A 23,891-nucleotide genomic window follows, 5' to 3' on the forward strand; every position below is an offset into this window, starting at 1 on the left:
GACAGTCAGACTCCCACATGCGCCCGACCGGGATCCACCCAGCACGCCCACCAGGGGCGATGCTCTGCCCACCAGGGGCGATGCTCTGCCCACAGGGGGCGTCGCTCTGCCGTGACCAGAGCCACTCTAGCGCCTGGGGCAGAGGCCAAGGAGCCATCCCCAGCGCCCGGGCCATCTTTGCTCCAATGGAGCCTTGGCTGCGGGAGGGGAAGAGACAGAGAGGAAGGAGGGGGGGGGGGTGGAGAAGCAAATGGGCGCTTCTCCTATGTGCCCTGGCCGGGAATCGAACCCGGGTCCCCCACGCGCCAGGCCGACGCTCTACCGCTGAGCCAACCTGCCAGGGCTAGATCTCTTAAATTGCTACCAAGAAACTACGGTGGATGAAATGGAAGTTATCTTTGTCTTGAAAAGATTTTCCCATGGAAGTGTTTCCTGCTTTAGACTTTTTCACAAGGTAGCCAGCTATTAACTGCCTTTCCATGCATTTCTACTGAATCCTCACAACCCTAGAGTAGGTATTAGTTATTTCCACTGTAAAGCTCAATAAAATTGGAGCTTTGAAGAGTGTAAGGCACACCTGATTAGAAAGAGAAGACACTTTTCATTAAGGAAGACCCAACCACAGCAAACACACAAAGGAATGAACACTGGTTCTCCACCAATTGAAAGTCTTTTTCATGAGGAATAGAAAATTTTTTGTTTTCATGCAATTCCCCAAAAGATTCACAACTATTTTTTCCCCAGAGATGTTCCTTCAAAGGATGTAAATTTTTTGAAGAAATATTTGCCTTCATTAGCCCAGTTCAGGCCTCAGTCACACCTGGCTGGTGGTGATCAAGGGGAGTCACCGACACCTCAAATGTATCTAGAAGTCATTCTCGTCACCAACATGCAATTTATTTTTGAGCATTCCAAATTAAAAAGAACATTTGTGTGAGAAGCCCCTTTCCTGGGTTACTTCCCTTTATTAGAATAACAAGAGTTCCAGACTCACCATGTCATTGTTTTATTGTCACAATAGGTTTTTTCTCAAGCTCCTTTGAAACTAAACAGACTAATTTATAAATATATACCTCTGTACATTAAAGCTACTTCCCAACCCACAAAGACCCCACTTACCATTAATTTCTATGGACACATTTCATTAATTCATTTTATCCAATATACAATAATCCCACCTTTTTGCCAGCAGTTAAAAAAAGAGAACTTCAGGGTTCTCAAATGACTTTCAACCAAGTAACCAAAAGAAAATCACCAATATCCAAAACTTTTTAAAGCGATAAACTTTCTATTTTCCAAAAACGTATTTACATACTGACACTCAAACTCTACATCGCCATCAATATAATTATAATTATACAAGAGCATACAAAGCCCTAGGAAAGAGGAAGTATTTCATTACAAAATATCTGTGATCAAGAAAATATTACTTGCTTATAAATAAAAAAATAGTAAAAGTGGCAGAAAAATAAATATGTTTAAAGATGTCCATTTTCACAAGTAACAAAAAAGTACACAAATAAGGAATGAAGCTAAAATATGCATGAGCTTCAAAATCAACTCTAGCAGTGTCTGCACAAATTTGTTATAAAGCAAGATTGTTTAGATTCCTCTCTGTTTAGTTATAAAAATACAAAAAGAACCTGGATAGAAGAGGGTTTCACTGAGCTGAATCCATGATACAAACAGCCAGCAGTCAGACTGTAGCTGTAACCTTGGCCTATTGCTGCTAGCAAAACCAGCCCACCAAATAACCATAAAGCACCCCACCTTCCCAAGAAATTTTTAAAATAAGAACTGGTCTACTGAGTCCAGTAAACTTTTAAAAAAACCCATGTTAATAATCCACTACAAAAGAAAGGTTCCAGTTCTAACAGCACTCGTGGGAGCTTCGGGGTAAAATACTCTGTGCTGTGGTTTATAAAAGCCCAACCCTACTTTCCGTCCACGAGAATGACATTTTTCTTTTAAATCCATTTTTACACTCACAGGTATACGGGATGTCTGATTCTGTTTCCCTAATATTTATCTCTTCCCTTCAGGCTTTTTTTGGTCTCTGAAGTCCTTGGAGATCTCCAACTTTCAGCACCTGGGACAAGCCCGGGCCATCTCTCCACTTCCATCCTATCTTCTCTGCACCACACTGAATCCCACACATAAATACAGTTAAGCAGAGGGTAAACGATGTTTCCAAAATAAATTCATTCTAAAGACTTTAAATAGTGGCCTAGAAGTTTTTCACTGACCAGTAAAGTCCTATGACTATGGCTCAGATCAAAACCTATGTTAAAAATTCAATCTGTTTCAACAGGCTGTTACCAATATTAGAAATATCACAATAATTATGTTAAAAAGCTATAACATACAAAAAGAAAGTATACATTAAACAGACAAGCCTTCAATATTTATCATCAACTCCACTGTAAAATATTGCACATCATAGGTCTGTTCAGACACTAGAGTAAGTCTAACTTGAAAGCAAGCTGCTTGAGGCATGTACTCGCTCTTGTTCGATGTAAAGCTCAAACAGTATGAGCCCTGGTACTGAAGGGCAGGATGGGGAGGAATGTTCATCTCAATCATAAATCCTTGCTACCAGAGGGGACTGGTCTGGCAGGTACAGCACTGGTGGGGAGCCCACGCTACTTGAAGGACTTCGGAAATGTGTGTCAAAGGAGCTTGGTGTAATCCCAACTTCACCTTTCAAAAAGTCATCATCTTCATCTTCCACCACGTCCTGTGAGAAGAGCAGAGATTATCAGTAAGATCACAGGTAGTTATTTGAAAAGCTTCCAAGAATTCCTTTCCTTAGCAATGTGCTACTTCTGGAAAGGTAAAGAAAATGTCTTCATGCCTGACCAGGCAGTGGCACAGTGAATAGAGCATTGGCCTGGGACACAGAGGAACCAGGTTCAAAACCCCGAGGTCGCCAGCTTGAGCGCAGGCTCATCCGGCTTGAGCGTGGGATCACAGACATGACCCCATAGCCACTGGCTTGAGCCTAAAGATCACACTGGCTTGAAGCCCAAGGTCGCTGGCTTGAGCAAGGGGTCACTGGCTCGGCTGGAGCCCCCCAGTCAAGGCACACATGAGAAGCAATCAGTGAATAACTACAAGTTGATGCGTCTCATCTCTCTCTCTTCAAAAAACACCAAAAATTCTTTTCATAGAAACATAGACTGAGCTTAGAATTTTGTAAAGGCAGCATGAATAAAATGCCCTAGTTTTAAGTGTAACATTGTTATTTACTATTTGACTGTTTTATGAGCCACAAAGGAGATTCCTAAAAAGTGCATTAAACCACAAATTCACCTTTTTAATGGGTTTCTTAAACTCCTGAAGCTCTTCTGCACTCATGTCTTCCCATACCTGATAAATAGGATCAATGAATTTCTTTGACCTGTCAACAAAGATCATATTTCAAAATCAAGTTACCGTATTTTTCACTCAAGACACACCTGACCATAAGACACACCTATGGTTTTAAAGAGGAAAATAAGAAAAAAAAATATTCTGAACCAAATGGTGTGTTAAAATATTAATATTTAATAAAATACTGTCTTTTCCCCTCCGCTTTTGGGGAGTGAAGCCTACACTCCAGTTAAGCCTGACCAGTGGTGGCACAGTGGATTGAACGTCAACCTGGGATGCTGAAGACCCAGGTTTGAAATCCCGAGGTCGCTGGCTCGAAGGCAGGGTCACCAGCTTAAGCATGGTATCATAGCTGTGACCCCATAGTTGCTGGCTTGAATTCAACAATGCTGGCTTGAGGAAGGGGTCACTGGCTGGGCCTGAGGCACCCCCTCCCATCAAGGCACACATATGAGAAAGCAATCAATGAATAACTAAGGTGCCGCAACTATGAGTTGATGCTTCTCCTCTTTCTCCCTCTCCCTCGCCCACCCCCCTCGAAAAAGCCTAGCTTGGTGGTTTTTCAGAATTATCCATCAAGATAAATCTTTGGGCTTTTGTTTATCCTGTGCAATGTTATGGGATGTGGTCTCTAGAGGAAGGAACAAGCCACTGGCAGAAAATTGTGAGCCATGAAAAGACAGCATCCTCCCTTTCTGGGCATTTTGTATGTTTAAACCAATAGGTTTAAAGAAAAACAAAAAACCCTTGGTCTTAAGCTGGGTTCCTACTGGGGCAAAGATCTGCAAACCCCACTGTGCCTATGACACTCAGCAGCCTCAAACAGGCATTCTGTACTGTGGGCCTATAAAATATGTGCGAGGCAGCCAGACTTTATAAACGGCTAGGAGTGGCTGGCCACTCGTGACAAGGAAACGAACTCGCAATCCTGGGAAAAGCAAATACACAATGTGTTTAAATTCCCCAACTGCCGGTCGACTGTCTAAGAGAACCTACCTCTTCAGCACACAAGGGTCAAAGGGGAAGAAGGTGTCAAGGGGGTTTGTGCAGGTTTGCACCGTGTCCCCTCCAGCTGTACTTCTAATCACTGGTAGCATCTGGCGATTGTTCCTCTCAATGATGGTGTAGCAGAAGACTAGCTGGTATTTACTGTGGAACAGAGAGCCAACACGGACAGACTCATGAGTATGCTGGAATTCCTCTGCACGAACATGCATGTGACAACTACACTGACCACCTAGCTACCGCGAACATAACCAGTGCAAGGCAGAAAAGAACAGAAAGCAGAAAACAATGCTTTTAGGGTACAGTTCTCTGGGCTTTCCATTTATAAGTTTGCCAACGAGAAAGAAAGTGTGGCTATCACTTTAAGAAAATGAGAGTGGGCTTAGATAATTAATATGCACAACTCAGTAAAAATTAATGTGTTCAAAGAAAAACTTCTCTAGTTTGCAAAAGTATGTAACTGTACATATTCATTTTTACTGTTTGTACGGGAGTTAGGGGGTTGGTGAAAAAGGGATTCCGGATTTATTGAAGAAACACTGGATGATGCTGGCGAGACTTGGTACTGAGAGAGGGGCGTGGGGTGACTAAGTCACCATCTCAGAAAATGGTAAAGAAAGGAACAGGCAGAGTAAATAAAAACAGTTCAATTTATGGAAGAACTCATAAAAAACAGGAGCATTATACTGTCAATTCTTCTGGTGGTTAGCTCCGTATGACTTGGCAACTGGAATCACTATCAGACGGCTTCCCTGAGATGAGGAATTAGCTCCCCTCTGTGACTCTCTACCTCCTACCCTCCCACAGCATTCATTCAGGGATACTGTCTCAGGTTCTCAGGTCACTATTGTACTTTTAAGCAACATGCCTATTTCTGTTCCAGTAGCCAAGGATTGCATTCCACTCCCTACGCCTGGTGGGAGGGTAAACCGGCAAAACCACACTGGAGTGGTTTGCAGGGTGTGCCAGGTTGACAATGTGCACCTCCTACAACCCAGCAGCTGCACTTCTACGTGACAGGAAGTCTGTGCCTTTGCACCAGGACACACATACATCCTGTCCCTAAGCTGCTGTTCCCAATACTGAAAAACTAACAGCTTCAATCCCAACAAGGAACAGATTTTAAAAATTAATAAAACATTACTCAACAGTTAAAATACAGACGTGTGAGTTGGTAATAAATCTCAAAACCACTACGCAAAAGCAGCAGCTACAGAATGATACATAAATTCCTTAATGTAGATCTCTCTGACCAGTCATCAATGGTAGCCCCCAACTCCCACCCCAAGAATGTTCTAGGGCAGGGGTCCCCAAACTTTTTACACAGAGGGCCAGTTCACTGTCCCTCAGACCGTTGGAGGGCTGCCACATACAGTGCTCCTCTCACTGACCACCAATGAAAGAGGTGCCCCTTCCGGAAGTGCGGCGGGGGCCGGATAAATGGCCTCAGGGGGCCTCATGCGGCCCGCGGGCCGTAGTTTGGGGATCCCTGTTCTAGGGGCAGCTGCCTCTGTTTTGCTTCATCCTGCTGTCCTTACACGCCTCCTGTCTTCCCACAATGTGCCTTTCCTGTACTAACTACTACTCCTGTTGGTCTCTTTCTTCCTTAATTCTTTACCATTTTTGAGCTCTCAGGAGAAAGAAAACCCTGAACTAGATACCCAGCAAAAAGAAAAATAAGATTGGTCAATGAAAGCAGCAAGCTGTCTACAAGGGACTGAGGGGTGAATTATTATTAATTTTTTTAGGTGAGAAGAGGGGAGATAGAGAAGCAGATTCCCACATGTACCCCAACTGGGATCCACCTGGCAACTCTGTCTGGGGCCCGAATACCAAGCTATTTTTAGTGCCTGAGACTAACACGTTGGGACCATGGGCTACAAGAGGGGAAGAGGGAGAGAAGGGGGAAGGAAAGCAGATGGTCACTTCTCCTGTGTGCACTGACCAGGAATTGAATCCAGGACATCCACAGGTCAGGTTGATGCTCTATCCACTGAGCCACTGGCCAGGGCCTATTTTTATCTTATAATAGAAGCCTTATTTGTTAAAGATTTTAAATTGATCCTGTCCTGAATATGCTGATTAAATGCCCAAGGTCTCGCCTGACCAGGCAGTGGCGCAGTGGATAGAGTGTCAGACTGGAATGCGGAGGACCCAGGTTCAAGACCCTGAGGTCACCAGCTTGAGCGTGGGCTTATCTGGTTTGAGCAAAGGCTCACCAGCTTGTACCCAGGGTCGCTGGCTCGAAAAGGGGTTACTCGGTCTGCTGGGGGCCCGCGGTCAAGGCACATGTGAGAGAGCCACCAATGAACAACTAAGGTGTCACAACGTGCAACGAAAAACTAGTGATTGATGCTTCTCATTTTCTGTCCCTGTCTATCCCTCTCTCTAACTCTCTGTCTCTGTAAAAAAAATAAAACTTGTTAAAAAATAAATGCCCAAGGTCTCTAATTCACTGTCTACGTGAAGCAGAATACTTCAGTACATGCTTACGAAGGAGCCAGGCTGCCTGCATTCAAATCTTAGCTTTGCCCCAGTCTAGCTATGACTTCACAGAAATCATTTCATCTCTGTGCCTCCAACTTCCTATTTATAAACAGGGTTTAAAAACACAGTAATAGGATTGTGTGAAGTTTCGGTGAGTTCTGTGTAAAGTACATAGACCTGTGCCAGGCAAACAGTAAAACTATGCATTAGCTATAGCTACAAGGCCTGAAATAATACAGTCCCTCATTGACCAATCCCCTATTGTTGGAGATTTACCTCATGTCCAATCTATTTTATTACTATTATAGGAGGCACTTTAAAAAACACCTTCAGTTTGTACCTCTCAGATTACTAGTTGCCTTACTTATTTCCAAGAGTTTAGGCTTCTGCTTAATTATCCTCTCTATAAAATTTATTAGCAATTTCCAATGCCACCAAAGTATACATATAAAAACAATAGCTGGCCTGACCAGGCGGTGGCGCAGTGAATAGAGCGACAGACTGGGATGTGGAAAGACCCAGGTTCGAGACCCCAAGGTCGCCAGTTTGAGTGAGGGCTCATCTGGTTTGAGCAAAAGCTCACCAGCCTGGACCCAAGGTTGCTGGCTCAAGCAAGGGGTCATTCGGTCTGCTGAAGGCCCACGGTCAAGATTCATATGAGAAAGCAATCAATGAACAACTAAGGTGTCGCAACGAAAAACTGATGATTGATGCTTCTCATCTCTCTCTGTTCCTGTCTGTCGTCTGTCCCTATCTATCCCTCTCTCTGACTCTCTGTCTGTAAAAAAAAACCAACAATAGCTGCATTATAGTATCCCTGCAAGTTGTGGGTTACTGCTTTTTAAATGTTTGTTATCGGTGGCGCAATGGATAGAGCATCAGACTGGGATGCGGAAGACCCAGGTTCGAGACCCCGCGGTTGCCAGCTTGATCGCAGGCTCATCTGGTTTGAACAAAGCTCACCAGCTTGGACCCAAGGTCACTGGTTCAAGCAAGGGGTTACTTGGTCTGCTGAAGGCCCATGGTCAAGGCACATATGAGAAAGCAATCAATGAACAACTAAGGTGCCGCAATGCGCAATGAAAAACTAATGACTGATGCTTCTCATCTCTCCGTTCCTGTCTGTCTGTCCCTGTCTATCCCTCACTCTGACTCTCTCTCTGTCTCTGTAAAAAAAAATTAAATTAAAATGAAAAAAAGTTAAAAAAAATTAAATGTTTGTTATTAACTAATTTTATTGAATAGTTTCACAGAAACGTAATGGAATTTTACAATGCCAATACTAACATAAATTTACTTTTAAATAATTTTCACCAATAAAGTACAAATAACTTACCTTGTAATTGCAGCAAAGAAGTTAACTACTGAGGGCAGGCAAATCTTCAGAGGGTTTAGCTGACTCATCACTATACGTTCAAAATTTAGACTTTGAAGGTACCTCAAACCTTTGATTAAAAAACAAAAGATTTTTTAAAAGGTAAAATGACAACTGTCTTTTTTTCATAGGTAAATAAAGGTCCATGTAGACAGTCACACAATGTAGAGACCAGAAGAACATCACGGGGATTAAGCACATTCATTTATGACTAAGACAAGTTTTCTGAAGAAACTGTTTATTCTTTTAAAGACCCAGGAAGTGAGCAAGCAATCCTAGTGGGCTATAAGCTTGTGTGACAATTTGAAATTCATATATATGCAATCCCAGCATATACTGAGTTTAAAGACCATGTGATCTGAAATCATGAAAAAGTTCTGGCAACCAAGTGAGTCTGCAACCCCTGGAGGTAATGACTTCACGCTGTAGAAATTTCTTCTTCCTGTATTCCATATGTTGTATGTATATGTCTATATATCTGACAAGCAACAACAAAAAAACAGCAAGACTCGCGTGTCTTAAGTTATTAGTAAAATTGAGCATGTTTTTAAATGAGCATTAAGTTGTCTGTATTCCACATTTTGAGGGGAACAAAACTATAGCCATGGCCAGGTAACTCGGTTGGTTGGAACATCGTCCCAGAGCGCAGAGGGTGGAGGTTGGCAGGTTCAATTCCCTGGTCAGGGCACCTACAAGAATAGCTTGATGTTCTTGTTCTCTCTCCCTGCTGCCATCAAAAATAAACAAACAAACAAAAAAACCAACTACAGATGTAGAAAGAAAAATTTCACTTTCCTGGAGCTAATAAATTCTTTCCTATATTAATAAAAGAAAAATACCAGCCCTATTTTAAGAGGCAAGCAAACCAATTTGTGCTTAAAATATATATCTATACATAGATATATATTTTATTATTACATATATATACATACACACACACGTTGGGCAAACAAGTGTGTTAGGCTTCCTCGCTTGCACTCTGCCTGACAGGTGCACAAGCGCGGGCAGTACTTCCCGTGTAGTCTATATCTATACAAGGCTGCAGGTGCCTGCCCTCAGGGCAGCAGACTGTAGACAGTGGACTGCCTGCCACCACTGGCAGGGCCCATTTCTTGCTACTGTTTGCAGGAGAAGGGGTTCCCCCCACCCCGCCTGTTTTGCTTGAGAGTCCTGAGACAGAATAGTTTGCCCTGCCTACTTGCTCATCCTCCGTTTCAAGAGTCTAATAAACGGAACGGCCCACATCCTCCAGCTTAAGTTTCTTTACCGAACCTGAATGGCCACAAACACCAGCCTTACTGTGTATGTGTGTGTACTTTTTTCTTTTGAGAGAGAGGGACAAGGAGAGAGAAAGAAAATCAAGCTGCTTCTGTGTGTGTCCTTTTTTTTTTTTTTTTTTTGAGAGAGAGAGAGGGACAAGGGGAGAGAAAGAAAATCAAGCTGCTTCTGCATGTGCCCTGACCAGGGAATCGAACCGGCAATCTCTGTGCTCCAGGATGACGCTCCAACCAACCAAGCTATTTGGTCAGGGCTTAATTTTTACTGATTTTTAGAGACAGAGAGAGGAAGGGAGAGAGAAGGGAGGGGGAAGGGAAGCAATTGTTGTTCCACTCAGTCATGCATTTTATGGTTGCTTCCCGTGTGTGTCCAGACCGGGAAGCAACCTTGTTGTTTCAGGACGATGCTCTAAACCAAGTGAGCTAGCCGGCCAAGGCCACGAAGTATATTTTGTTAGGGGATTCTTTGATTTATATTTATTTTAATAGAAATTATGAAAAATGGCATGTCATGACTTAGAGGAACTACAGCCTCTTTAAATAGGAATCTTACCATTTATTCACACAAAGAACAGCAAAGATTTTATTGACTTTGTGATAAAACTTGTCCTACAACTAGTTCATACAACTAATTATTAATCCCCACATCTTTTCTGAAGTACACAGGAGGTAAGTAAATATATATAACACAACACATACGAGTTTCAGTTTAGAGCAGTAGTTCTAAACTCAAAGCACCTGTGTCCATCCCCAAAAGGACACCTGGCAGTGTCGGAGACAGTTTCAGCTGTCACAACCTAGGATAAGGAGGGGTTCTAGTGCCACCTAGTGGGCAGAGGGGGAGGGAGGCTGATAAACATCCCACATTGCAAAGTCAACCTCCACAACAAAAAATTTTCCAACCCAAATGTCACTAGTGCAGAGGTTACGGAACTCTGGTTTAGAAGAAACAGCCTATTAAACGATTTGAATTATTCATGACAGTAAACAAAACAATTCACATTGACTTAACTGACATCACTATTGGGGACTGTCTTCAACTAAAACATACTAACCCAATAAACAAGCTTCATCTGTAGATTTAAATTACAAACCTTTAGAAATTAGCAAAACCGAAAACCATTAAGTTTACTCAACTCTTTACATAAAGGTTCATAATTCTTATGACCAATCGTTACAGCCACCCTCACCTGGTTTCACTTGCTATCCTGCCGATAAATCACTTGCCAGAGGGCTTTGGTCCCTCTGATGTGGGGAGGGCACATGTCCTGCACTGGGCCGCAGGGAGGACAAGGAGGGCTGCACAGGAAGCACTGGGCAGGGCGCTGGCTCCGTGCCAGCCTCACCTCTGACAGAGAGCGTCTTCTTATCTTACAACCACCCTGTATGCCACCTTCTAGTGGAGGTTCTCAACCCAAATCCATCAATAATTAAGAGGCTTAAGGGGGTTTTCAGGGCCTATAAGCTGCTTGAAATCACTTGAAAGTCTGTGTGCATGTGTGGTTTTCTGACTCCAAAGTTTTCATCAAATTCTCAGAAAAGTAACCAATCTCCATTCTAAAGGGTGACTGGTATACAAGGAAAATCCAGTTCACATCCACCAATCCCACAGCACTGACCTTCCTTCAGGTTTCCACTTAAAAGCTGCTTGTGTCTAAAAACAAACGTGTAGAACACAGCTTGGCAGGCTGAGTAAAATGGTCCGTGGAGAGCAACATCACAAAATGCCTTTGTGCCAGAATCCTGGTTATCAAGGTACATGTGCAGCCAATTAACCAAAAGATCTAAGCATGACTTCACGGTACTAGAGAAAAGAAAAATTCAAGTCAACTCCACACTGGCTTCATAAAAAAATGTACAGTGAGATAAAAATCACAATTGCTTCTCATTACAAATTCAGGAAAGTCAGTCCATAGCTTCTTTATCTATTCCCCATGGGCACAGAGAAGTAAACAGAGGGAAGTGGGGTGGGTGAGCGAAGACAGCCCTCCAATAACAAGTCAGAGCACATGAACCCCTCGGAACAACAGGCAGCCCCTGAGAACACCCGAGGTCCCAGGGGACGGAGAACAGCTTCACCTCAACAACTCAGACAGGCTTCTCCAGTGAGCCCCCAGGCCTCGTAGAGGGATCGTGCCAAAAACTAGGGCACGTGTACCAACAGTTTATAAGGAAAAAAGAAAGTCTGGTTGATTTCACCATTCCCTATAGGGTTCTGATGAAGTCCTGTGTCAACAACTGAGGACAGAATGACAGTTTTTAACTGTTGAGGAAGGGTCCTAACAGCAGCTTCACCCGAAGATGTCTATACCTTCAGGGGTCCCTGAAGAAACGGGCCCAGAGCTGGCCTCCTATACAGATCCTTCTATTACCTTTAAAAGAATTTTTTCTTCAGAATGCAAATGAAAGTGACAAACCTATAAAAAGAATCAAACAGTATACGACACTGCACACTATCCATGGAAACCAATGGATCTTCATGTTCAAGTGCAACCATACTGAACAGATGACAAAAGCTTTGCATATGAGGTTTTTTTTTGTTTTGTTTTTTTTCTTTTTTTTTTTTTTTTTTTCATTTTTCTGAAGCTAGAAACAGGGAGAGACAGTCAGACAGACTCCCGCATGCGCCCGACCGGGATCCACCCGGCACGCCCACCAGGGGCGACGCTCTGCCCACCAGGGGGCGATGCTCTGCCCATCCTGGGTGTTGCCATGTTGCGACCAGAGCCACTCTAGCGCCTGGGGCAGAGGCTACAGAGCCATCCCCAGCGCCCGGGCCATCTTTGCTCCAATGGAGCCTTGGCTGCGGGAGGGGAAGAGAGAGACAGAGAGGAAAGCGCGGCGGAGGGGTGGAGAAGCAAATGGGCGCTTCTCCTATGTGCCCTGGCCGGGAATCGAACCCGGGTCCTCCGCACGCTAGGCCGACGCTCTACCGCTGAGCCAACCGGCCAGGGCCATATGAGGTTTTATATCTAAAAAAACGGAGACATTTTATTTGGAAATTCCCCTTGGAAATACAAACATTTTGCAAGTGGAGGGAACAGATTTTCTTCACTTTCAAGACAGACCAAAAATATAACACAGATATTTCTCTGATTTAACACAATGCTATTTTATCTTTTAAAGCATGATATAAAAAAGCAGTTGGAAAAATCAGGTTACTTACATAAGAGGAATAAATTTAGCTCTTGCCAAAAGGCTTCCAATATAATTTCCAGCAGCTTGCCTGATGATGGCAGGATTATTCGGATCCTGCAATTTTCTCCAGAGATGTTCCAAAAATGCTTCTGCGAATCCCTGAAACAAAAGAAGGTGTTCGTGTGATCTTCTGTAATGCTTAAGCTATCCTAGCTATGAAGAATCCTAAGATTTTAACTCACTAATGTGGGAAAGTTCTAGTATCTCCGTTATAGTACTAGATAAATAACGAATACTGTCATCATGGTTCTTATTTTTAAAATGCCTTGAAATAATATTAAAAATAAAAGGATCCCCCAAGTGTTACTAAATAATCCAATGAATCCCCAAAAAAGCTGAGCATCAAAATCAACCGTACCGATTCAGGTTTGTGACAGACGGGGATTTACCATCACCTATTTTAAAAGCTCTACAAGTGATCCTGACATTTAGCAAGAACTGGAAACCAGTGACACTCCACACTCACATGGGAATCTTTCTGCAGGACTTTTCAGGGTGCAACATAACCTTCCAGTCTTTGACTGCACATTCTGAATAAAATTCACCAATATGTGCAGTCACCTGACAACACCAATCATAAAAAAAGACTGAGTACATTTCCTTTTAACAAAGGATGCAACCTCCATCTTCTCTAAAATAGCTCTTTTGAAAAGCTATTAACACATAACTTTGACACAGACTTCTTACCCATCACCAATACCCTCCTGATTGTTCTAGAAAGCTACAGAATAGTTGCAAAGGAGAAGAGTCTTCTACTCACCCCCACCTCCACCCCAAAATAGATAGCCAAAGCCTAAAGTTTTAAAATTACGAAAAAGTTGGTTTGGGCTAGCTAGGATCAATTGAAAGAGAATATTTTAAAAAATGAACTGTTAAATATTCCATGTATTTTTTTGTTTTGACAAAGAGATGAGAAGCATCAACTCATAGCTGCATCACTGTAGTTGTTCACTGATTTGCTTCTTGTACCTGCCTTGAAGAGGGGGCTCTAACTGAACCAGTGACCCCTTGCTCAAGCCAGCAACCTTGGGCTTCAAGCCAGCAACCTTTGGGCTCAAGCCAGCGACCATGGAATCATGTCTATGATCCCATGCTCTAGCTGGTGACCATACGATCAAGCTGGTAACCCTGCATTCAAGCCTGATGAGCACATGCTCAAGTTGGCGACTTTGGGATTTTGAACCTGGGACCTCAGCATCCCAGTTTGACAGTCTATCCACTGTACCACCACTGGTTAAGGCCCGTAAGAGTTTTGTTTTGTTTTGACATCTTTCTGAAGTGAGAAGCAGGGAAGCAGAGAGAGAGAGAGACTCCCACATGCGCCCAACTGAGATCCACCCGGCAAGCCCTCTAGGGGATGATGCTCTGCCCATCTAGGGCGTTGCTCCATTGCAACCACAGTCATTCCAGTGCCTGAGGCAGAGGCCATAGAGCCATCCTAAGTGCCCGGGCTAACTTTGTTCCAATGGAGCCTTGGCTGCAGGAGAGGAAGAGAGAGAAACAGAGAAAGGAGAGGGGGAGGGGTGGAGAAGCAGATGGGCACTTCTCCTATATGCCCTGGCCGGGAATCGAACCTGGCACTTCCACACGCCAGGCCAACACTGTACCACTGAGACAACCAGCCAGGGCCCATATGAGATTTTAATAAAAGCTTGAATTAAAGGGAAGCACACCATCTAGTGGACCAAATGCAGGATGTTTTCAGAGCACTCTGCTGAGCTGGAAGGCAGAAATGCCCTCTGCTCTTTCCACACGCTTAAAGGACAGGTACTTTATTAGTGGCACTAGTAAAATAAACTCAAGAACAGTAAATTCTCTCCTCATGATCGCCCTTCCATCCCCCCCGTTTTTAAGGGAAAACTGTGGGCAAGGATAAAATAAGCTAAGAGACTGTTAATGACATACTCACCAATTTAAAGCTACAGAGGTAAAACATGAAAAACTGTACATGGCAGGAAGCATGGGTGGGCAGCAGGAGTTTGTCGAAGATGATTATGAGCTCTCGATATAAATCCTTTGTTTTGTTGATATCGATCTTACCTACAGAGAAAACATGGCTTTTCAGTTTTATAAATGCATTATTTTCAAGCTACCAGTTTCATTTTCTGGATTTTAAAAAGAAAACAATACCATTAAGAAATAGATCATTCATTGAGCTATGATTAAAGCAAAATGCCATTTTTATTTTGCAAAACTTTTCAAGCCTAATGATCCAGCTCTGGCAAGAAGGCAGGATTCCTTCACGCACACTGCCCTAATGCCACAGATGTGAATCCTTCTCAAGGACAATTTACAATTCAGTGGCGGAGGTCATCTGATCAGGCAACTCTACTGCTAAGAACTTAATAAAGTCGCATTTTCAACCACCAGTCCATGGACTGGTGCCGATCCCCAAGAGTCAACCACCCTGATGTCATATGAAGATTACAGAGTACATTAGGGGGGTTAACTCTTTCACGGACGGGCACCAGTCCACAGACTGGTGGCTGAAAACACTGCTCTAGACTAAAAGTTCCACAAGGGCAAGAAACATATCGATTTGTCAGGTCAGTACCAACACCTGGCACAATCACAGTACCAAGACCCTCTAAACTTAGTACATAAACCAACCACCATTATCAGTATCTACTATAACACACTCTTAAATGTCTTCAACAACTTGAGTATAAGCTGATGTCCAACTAAAACTGACCAAATGCCACATACAGTCTTTTTAACACAACAGTCAGTGAACAGATCAAGGGCTTTGTAGACAGGTAACTGGACCTGAATCCCAGTGACACCATTTTCAAGCTATGTTACACTGGCAAGGAACTTAATCCCTCTAAACTTTCTTCCTCATACTCAAAAGAGTGATTTTTATAGTATATCTATCAGTACTCGATAATGTATGAAAAATACCCAGGACAGAGCCAGGTGCATAGCAGGTGTTCAATAAACAGTAGCTATTATGACTATTGAGTTGTTACCATCTACATAGCAGATATCCTTAACATAGGACAACAGTAAAGACAACAGGATGTCCAGGCGCTCGGCAACAGGATGCACCATCTGATTGAGCCTTTCAGGGTCAGCCTTTGTTTCGGGTTCAGTTACTTCATCTTCATCCTTTGAAGATAAAATATCAATTGACATTAAACATTTCAGAAAAAGTAGTTTAGTGGGAAACCTGTTGGAGGTAATTACCTCCTTTAAAAGACAAAGAATGGCTCAGCGGTAGAGCGTCGGCCTAGCGTGCGGAGGACCCGGGTTCGATTCCCGGCCAGGGCACATAGGAGAAGCACCCATTTGCTTCTCCACCCCTCCGCCGCGCCTTCCTCTCTGTCTCTCTCTTCCCCTCCTGCAGCCAAGGCTCCATTGGAGCAAAGATGGCCCGGGCGCTGGGGATGGCTCTGTGGCCTCTGCCCCAGGCGCTGGAGTGGCTCTGGTCGCAACATGGCGACGCCCAGGAGGGTCGCAACATGGCGACGCCCAGGATGGGCAGAGCATCGCCCCCTGGTGGACAGAGCATCGCCCCTAGTGGGCGTGCCGGGTGGATCCCGGTCGGGCGCATGCGGGAGTCTGTCTGACTGTCTCTCCCTGTTTCCAGCTTCAGAAAAATGCAAAAAAAAAAAAAAAAAAAAAAAAAAAAAAAAAAAAAAAAAAAAAAAAAAAAAAAAAAAAAAAATAAAAGACAAAGAAAATACATATATATCATTCCAGGCAGGGGCTCAACCAGAGATGTGAATTCGAACCACATGTGGAATTCAAAATAGAAGCACAGGCTCAGAGCCCTGGCTTCTGATTCTCATCTAGAAGACCCACATAGAGCATGGCTATGCAAACATCATAGATTTCTCCCTCCCTGTCTCCTAAAAAACACAACATTTATTCCAACTCCTACTATACACCAGATATTCATATACATGCTGTATAAGAAGCATATCACCAATACACTGAGCAGAAAAAAATGAAATACCAGTCAAATTTTTCCTGTCTCCTTCCCCAGGACAGGACACCCATCCCTGCTGCTGTGAGTGTTGGCTGCCAACAGAAGACTCCTCAGCAAAACAGGGACCAGAACCACCCCTGCACACCTTCCAGCAAATCTCCCCCTGCCCGAACTAATGACTGACTGACAAGGGGTCATCAGAGACCGTCTCCCTCGTCTCAAGCTGGGAACAGCTCTAGGTACAACCACGTTCCAGAGCTCCAGGGGGCTCAGGCTGTCGCTGCTGTCCACCTGAGACGAAACCCTTCCTGAGATCCTTCCCCAGCCCTTTCCCAGTTCCTCACACCCTTGTCCAAGGGCCCCCAAATCTCCGCCTCAGGGGACCCAACTTAAGACACCGTCCCAGGTAGCGATGTACTACATACAGTAAGGTATACAACCTATAAAATATAGAAAATAAACTGGTACACTTCTATTTCTCACTCCCTCATCAATAATAATATGGTTACAAAAACAAACAGAATAAAAGTGAAGCATGCTTTACCAAACCCAAATTCAAACCTAGGAAATAAACCAACATGTTGTAGTAAGCATGTAGGTAAGAAAGTGACTCATTTAAGAAATCACTTTCAAAAAGAAAGAAACCACTTTCAAGTTTGCTGAACTACTGATCTAAACTAGAGCCACAAAGAAGATGAGACACCATGAGCTGCCTCTTCCCCCACTCGAGACTTAGGAACCGCGTAGGCCTGCTTTCGCTAATAAATGCTGACCATATTAAACAGTGCTTCGGTGGCATCTGCTCCACTACCAGTTGGGGCTGCTATTTCCTCAGCATCTTCAATATCCTGCCGGGATGCATTCACCTACGTTATAATAAAGGAAAAGAAAACATTTAACATACAACTACATTATTTGGGGACTGAAAGTTCAGTACCTAACGCCTGATACACATTCCTTTACAGGTGTACAGATTAGTACTGTAACTCATTACATAGTTAAAATGCAAACCTATAAATTGGTTTGGGTCATGAAGGAATGTATAATTAATAAATCAAGCCCCTTTCTCTACATACATATATAAAATCAGCATCAACTGTGGTGTGTTCGTCTTAATTTGGAGAGCTTCAAAAAACAACATTTATTCCAACTCCTACTATACACCAGATATTCATATACATGCTGTATAAGAAGCATATCACCAATACGCTGAGCAGAAAAAAATAAAATGCCAGTCAAATTTGTATTACTGGATATTTGTTATATAACCCTTTAAATATCTTGTTTAAAATGTCATTCAAATCATGCCTTTTTTACTATCTAAAAACGACCTTCTTTCTAAACGTACTTTAAAATGTTCCATAAGTATAGACCAGAGAAAGACTTTACAAGATTTATGTATGCAGCTGGCAGAGGTTAACTCCAAGTGGGTATGTGGCAGCCTGTCCACCCTTCAGCACCTCCTAGACTTGCCTCATTACAGCCCCTTCTCTAGAGTATCAGTGTTCTCCTCCATCACATCATCTCCGTAGCCCACAGCGTTCTCCTCCATCACATCATCTTCTTAGTCCACAGTGTTCTCCTCCATCACATCATCTCCTTAGCCCACAGTGTTCTCCTCCATCACATCATCTCCTTAGCCCACAGTGTTCTCCTCCATCACATCATCTCCTTAGTCCACAGTGTTCTCCTCCATCACATCATCTCCTTAGTCCACAGTGTTCTCCTCCATCACATCATCTTCTTAGTCCACAGTGTTCTCCTCCATCACATCATCTCCTTAGCCCACAGTGTTCTCCTCCATCACATCATCTCCTTAGCCCACAGTGTTCTCCTCCATCACATCATCTCCTTAGTCCACAAACCTCAAATCTCCAAACTGTAACGTGCCTCTCACTCTTGCCTCATCTGATCTTTACACCACAAACCTCACCAAGATCTCTAACAATCCCACTTCCTAATCATCCACACTCTCTAACATGCAATGTCCCCCTCCACTTTAACAGACTACCTCCCAATCATCAAATCCAAGGACATTTGCTTTTCTCATACTCATTAAAAATGTCAGCAATAGCCTGGCCAAGCGGTGGCACAGAGGATAGAGCATCGGACTGGGATGCGGAGGACCCAGGTTCGAGACCCCAAGGTCGCCAGCATGAATGTGGGCTCATCTGGTTTGAGCAAAGCTCACCAGCTTAAACCCAAGGTCACTGGCTCGAGCAAGGGGTTACTCAGTCTGCTGTAGCCCCACGGTCAAAGCACATATGAGAAAGCAATCAGTGAACAACTAAGGTACTGCAACAAAAAACTAATGATTGATGCTTCTCATCTCTCTCCGTTCCTGTCTGTCCCTGTCTATCCCTCTCTCAGATTGTCTCAAAAGAAAAAAAAAATGTCAGCAATATCGCATGCTGCTGACCAAACCCTTCCTTCTTTCATATTCGCCCACATATCAACACTCTTGGTTTTCCTCCCAATTCCAATCATACTTCCTCCCTCCTGTCCTAAATTGCGTCATTCCACAGGTCTGTACTCAGCCCCCTACCTGTAGCTATAGCAGCTTGGAGAGTATTCACCATCTAGCTTCTGACCTGCATACCTCAATACATCCAAAATGGAACTCAGCTTCCAACTTCTGCCTGATTTTTCTTACTACTGTTCATGTCAACACAAAAATTCTATTCCATAGGGAGCTACCTTTGAAGGATTCCTTTCCTTCACCATCTCCTCCTTCTCCACTTACTAACCAGTCTCGAGGACCAGTTCACCTTTCTTCCTCAATGTCAAGAGAATCCACCACTTTCACTCCCATTGCACGTTACTGCAGGCCTCTCTAAATGCCTTCCTGCTTCCCTCAGATTACAGCAGGTATCCTAGATCATAACAATGCATGGTTCCATTCACAGCATTTACTACAATTATACTTGACATTGGTGTGACTGTATAATTAATGCCATATGCCCCAACCATGAGAGGAGACTCTCTATAACCCAGCACATCAATAAATTTCAATAAATGTATATGAAATGAATCCAAAGTAGAACTATGAATTCTTTTCCATTGATGTTACTGTTTCAAATATTATGATTATAACAGATATACTCAATAAAGGAAAATCGAGGAGAAAAACGTTACTTAATACTTACATCCAACTTGAGTAGCTTTTCAATGATAAGCTCCAGAATGTCATGCCTCAAGGTGGGAAAATACACACTAATCCTTAGTAAATTATGAACATAACATTCCTAAAACATAGAAATATAAAACATTTCAACAGAGAATGTTTCAGTTAAGAAAAAAAAGTATCAATTACACAATCTTTAGTTTTAACTACTTACATAGAAAGAGACTATCCAGTAACATGGAAACTGCACTGTCTACATACACACTTCCTGCCTGTACCTAGCAGGGGAGTCTTTTGTCATGTCAATGTACAGTTTAGCATAAGTAATCAAATTACTCCCAGGAAAACTAATTTGTAATTTGTATACTTCTACAGCATTTTTAAAACCAACTGTTGAGTTATTCTTCATATACAATTCACCCATCTAAAGTGTGCAGTTCAAAGGTTTTTAGTACATTCAGAACTGTACAACCATCACCATAATCATTTCAGAACATTTTCATCACCCTAAAAAGAAACCATTATCTCTTTGAAAAGTACTGATCCTCAGGCCTCTGTAGTTTCTAGTCTGTCTTTCTGTCTCTGTGACTTTGCCTATTCTAGACATTTCATAAAAGTGGAATCTTAAATTATATGGTTTTTCAGCATGTTTTCAGGGCTCATCCATGTTGTAGCAAGTAACCATTCCTTTTAATTGCAAAATACTATTCCGTTGGATAGACATACCTCCCACATTTTCTTTATTCGTCAGTCAATAAAACACTTGGTTTTATCCATATTTTGTCTCTGATGAATGCTGTTTTGAACATTCACATAAGTTTTGCGTGGACAAATGTTTTCATTTCTCCTGGCTATATACCCAGCAGTGGAAACATTGGGTCATGTGGCAGTTCTGGTGTGTTTGTTTGTTTTTTGTTTGTTTTTTTGGGATCTGTCAGACTGTTTTCCAAAGCAGCTGCACCACTTCCCATCTTACATTCTCAGGAGCAAGGTACATGGGCTCCACCTTCACCACCACTTACGTTTTTTAGTATAGCCATTCTAGTAGGTGTGAAGTGGTATCTTATTATGGTATCAATTTGCATTTTCCTGATTGATAATGTTGAGCTTTTCATATGCTCATTGGACATTTGTACATCATTTTTGGAGAAACACCTATTCAAGTTCTTTATTTTAAATTGGCTTATTTACCCTTTTATTATTGAGTTAAAGTGTTTATACATTCAAGATAAAACCTTTATCCAATAAATGACTTGCAAATATTCTCTGCCATTATTTGGATGGTCTTTTCACGTTACTGAAGGTTTCCAATGAAGCACAACTATTTTTAATTCTGGTTAAGTCCAACTTACGTATTTTTTTCTCTGATTGTTTTATCAGGTATCATATACATAAATTGTTACCTAATAAAAAGTCACAAAGCTTATAACTTATGTTTTGTTCTAAGAGTTTTTTTTAGCTTTTCATTTAGATTTTTTATGCATTTTAAGTTCATTTTTGTACATGGTCTAAAGAGGGGTCCGACTCCATCTTTGCATACAGATATTGACTTGTCCCAGAACCACTTGTTGAAAAGGTTATTCTTTTCCCACATTAAGTTGTCCTGTACAACTGGGTTTTGTATATTAGTATTATATCCTGTGACCATGCTAAACTCATTTACTGCTCTAACAGTGTAACTGTGGATTCCTTAAAATATTTTTACATTTAAGATTATGCCATCTGCAAATATAGTTTTACTTCTTTCCAGTCTGGATGCCTTTTATTTTTCTTGCCTAACTGTTCTGATTAGAATCTCTAGTAAAATATTGAATAAGACTGACCGGTGGTGGCACAATGAACTGAGTGTCAACCCGAATGCTGAGGTACCCAGTTCAAAACCCAAACAAAGGTCCCCAGCTTGAACACAGGTTTGCCAGCTTGAACGTGGGGTCACTGGCTTGAAAGCCCAAAATGAGCCCTGGCCAGTTGGCTCAGTGGTAGAGTGTCGGCCCAGCATGTGGAAGTCCCGGGTTCGATTCCTAGCTGGGGCACACAGGAGAAGCACCCATCTGCTTCTCCACCCTTCCCTCTCTCCTTCCTCTCTCTCTCTTCCCTTCCTGCAGCCAAGGCTCCATTGGAGCAAAGTTGGCCCATGCGCTGAGGATGGCTCCATGGCCTCCGCCTCAGGTGCTAGAATGGCTTCGGTTGCAACAGAGCAACAGCCCAGATAGGCACAGCATCGCCCCTGGTGGACATGCCTGGGGATCCTGGTCGGGCACATGTGGGAGTCTGTCTGACTGCCTCCCTGCTTCTAACTTCGGAAAAATACAAAAAAAAAAAAAAGCCCAAGGTATCTCTGGCTTGAGCAAAGGTCAGTGGATCGCTTGAGCTCCCCCCTTCAACGCACATATGAGAAGCAATCAACTAAAATGAAGCAACTACAAGTTGATGCCTCTCATCTCTCTTCCTCTCTCCCTTTCTCTTCCTGTCTCTCAAAAGACAGAAAAGAAAAAGAAAAATGAAATATATATATATATATATATACATACATATATATATATACACAGAGAGAGAGAGAGAGAAAGAAAGAACAAAAGTAGAGAAGCAGATATCTTTGTTTTGTTCCTTAAGGAAAAGCTTTCAATCTTTCACTATTGGGTAGGATGTTAGCTCTGAGTTTTTCAGAGATGCCCTGTATCAGACTGAAAAAGGTCCATCTGTTAGTCATGAAATAGTTCTGCTGTTTGTGAAATGCTTTTTCTGCATCTATTGGTATGATCATGTGGTTTTTGTCATTTACTCTACTGACATGGTAAGTTATATTAATTGATTTGGGGGTATTAAATCAACTTTGTTTTCCTAGAATATATTTCACGTGGTCTTGGTGCATAATTCTATCTATTGATATATTTGGTTTTCTAGTATTTTGTTGAGAACATCTGCATCTATGTTTATAAGAGAAACCAGGTTTACAATATTCCACTTAAAGCACACTATCACAAACATCAGCAAAATCTACAACTCCTTATTTAATACCTGTAATACCTGACCTTAGGAAAAAGTAATCTATGCTTAGAAGGAAACTACTATTATTTCTTGGAAACAACACAGATGATCTAAAACTTGGAAAAGAAAACAATAAAACTTAAACAAAATTCATCTATAGAAGGCTCAGCCATCCTTTTCAAATAAGGCATATTTACAATTGATAATATAGGAACTATTATGTCTAGTAGTTTTTATCTGTATGTTCATTAAGCCCATTCAGATTTTTTTTTTTTTTTTTTTTTTTTACAGAGACAGTCAGATAGGAACAGACAGACAGGAATGGAGAGAGATGAGAAGCATCAATTACTAGTTTTTTGTTGCGACACCTTAGCTGTTCATTGATTGCTTTCTCATATGTGCCTTGACCGTGGGGCTATAGCAGACCGAGTATCCCCTTGCTCGAGCCAGCAACTTTGGGTCCAAGCTGGTGAGCTTTGCTCAAACCAGATGAGCCCACGCTCAAGCTGGCAACCTTGGGGTCTCGAACCTGGGTCCTCCACCTCCCAGTGTGATGCTCTATCCACCGTGCCACCGCCTGATCAGGTGCCTATTCAGATATTTCTGAAAGGGACTACACCTTTGACTTGCACATAGAAATCAAAGATGGCACAGGGGGTCCTCAGTCCCTTCCTAAGAAAGGAATCTGAGTCAAATTCTTATACCTAACAGTATCTAGAATTAAATCATAAAAACAATTTATCCCCCTGGCTGGTTGGCTCAGTTGTAGAGCATCAGCCTGGCATGTGGATGTCCCGGGTTCAATGCCTGGTCAGAGCACACAGGAGAAGCATCCATCTGCTTCTCCACCCTTCTCCCTCTCCTCTCTCTCTCTCTCTCTCTCTCTCTCTCTCTTCCCCTCCTGCAGCCAAGGCTCCATTGGAGCAAAGTTGGCCCGGGCACTGAGGACAGCTCCATGGCCTCTACCTCAGGTGCTAGAATGGCTCCAACTGCAGCGGAGCAACACCCCAGATAGGCAGAGCATCGCCCTTTGTGGGCATGCCGGGTGGATCCCGGTGGGCGCATGCGGCAGTCTGTCTCTACTTCCCCCCCGCTTCTCATTTCAGAAAAATACAAAAAAATAAATAAAAAAAT

General features: G+C 42.7%; 1 protein-coding gene across 1 annotated transcript in view; it reads right to left on the minus strand.

The window, feature by feature from the left end:
* Window positions 1-972: 972 nt before the first annotated feature.
* The window catches only part of RRN3 (RRN3 homolog, RNA polymerase I transcription factor), a 30,659-nt gene continuing 7,740 nt past the window's right edge, over window positions 973-23,891 (minus strand). The window contains exons 9-18 of the mRNA XM_066382567.1: window positions 19,792-19,890; window positions 17,419-17,511; window positions 15,684-15,822; window positions 14,624-14,754; window positions 12,683-12,813; window positions 11,136-11,320; window positions 8,201-8,309; window positions 4,369-4,521; window positions 3,313-3,400; window positions 973-2,737 (exon numbers count right to left, since the gene is read on the minus strand). Coding sequence (XP_066238664.1) covers window positions 2,576-2,737; window positions 3,313-3,400; window positions 4,369-4,521; window positions 8,201-8,309; window positions 11,136-11,320; window positions 12,683-12,813; window positions 14,624-14,754; window positions 15,684-15,822; window positions 17,419-17,511; window positions 19,792-19,890 — 1,290 coding nt within the window. The 3' untranslated portion in view covers window positions 973-2,575. The remainder of the gene's footprint in view (window positions 2,738-3,312; window positions 3,401-4,368; window positions 4,522-8,200; window positions 8,310-11,135; window positions 11,321-12,682; window positions 12,814-14,623; window positions 14,755-15,683; window positions 15,823-17,418; window positions 17,512-19,791; window positions 19,891-23,891) is intronic.

This window comes from Saccopteryx leptura, chromosome 4, assembly GCF_036850995.1.
Source record: "Saccopteryx leptura isolate mSacLep1 chromosome 4, mSacLep1_pri_phased_curated, whole genome shotgun sequence".
Lineage (NCBI taxonomy): Eukaryota > Metazoa > Chordata > Mammalia > Chiroptera > Emballonuridae > Saccopteryx > Saccopteryx leptura.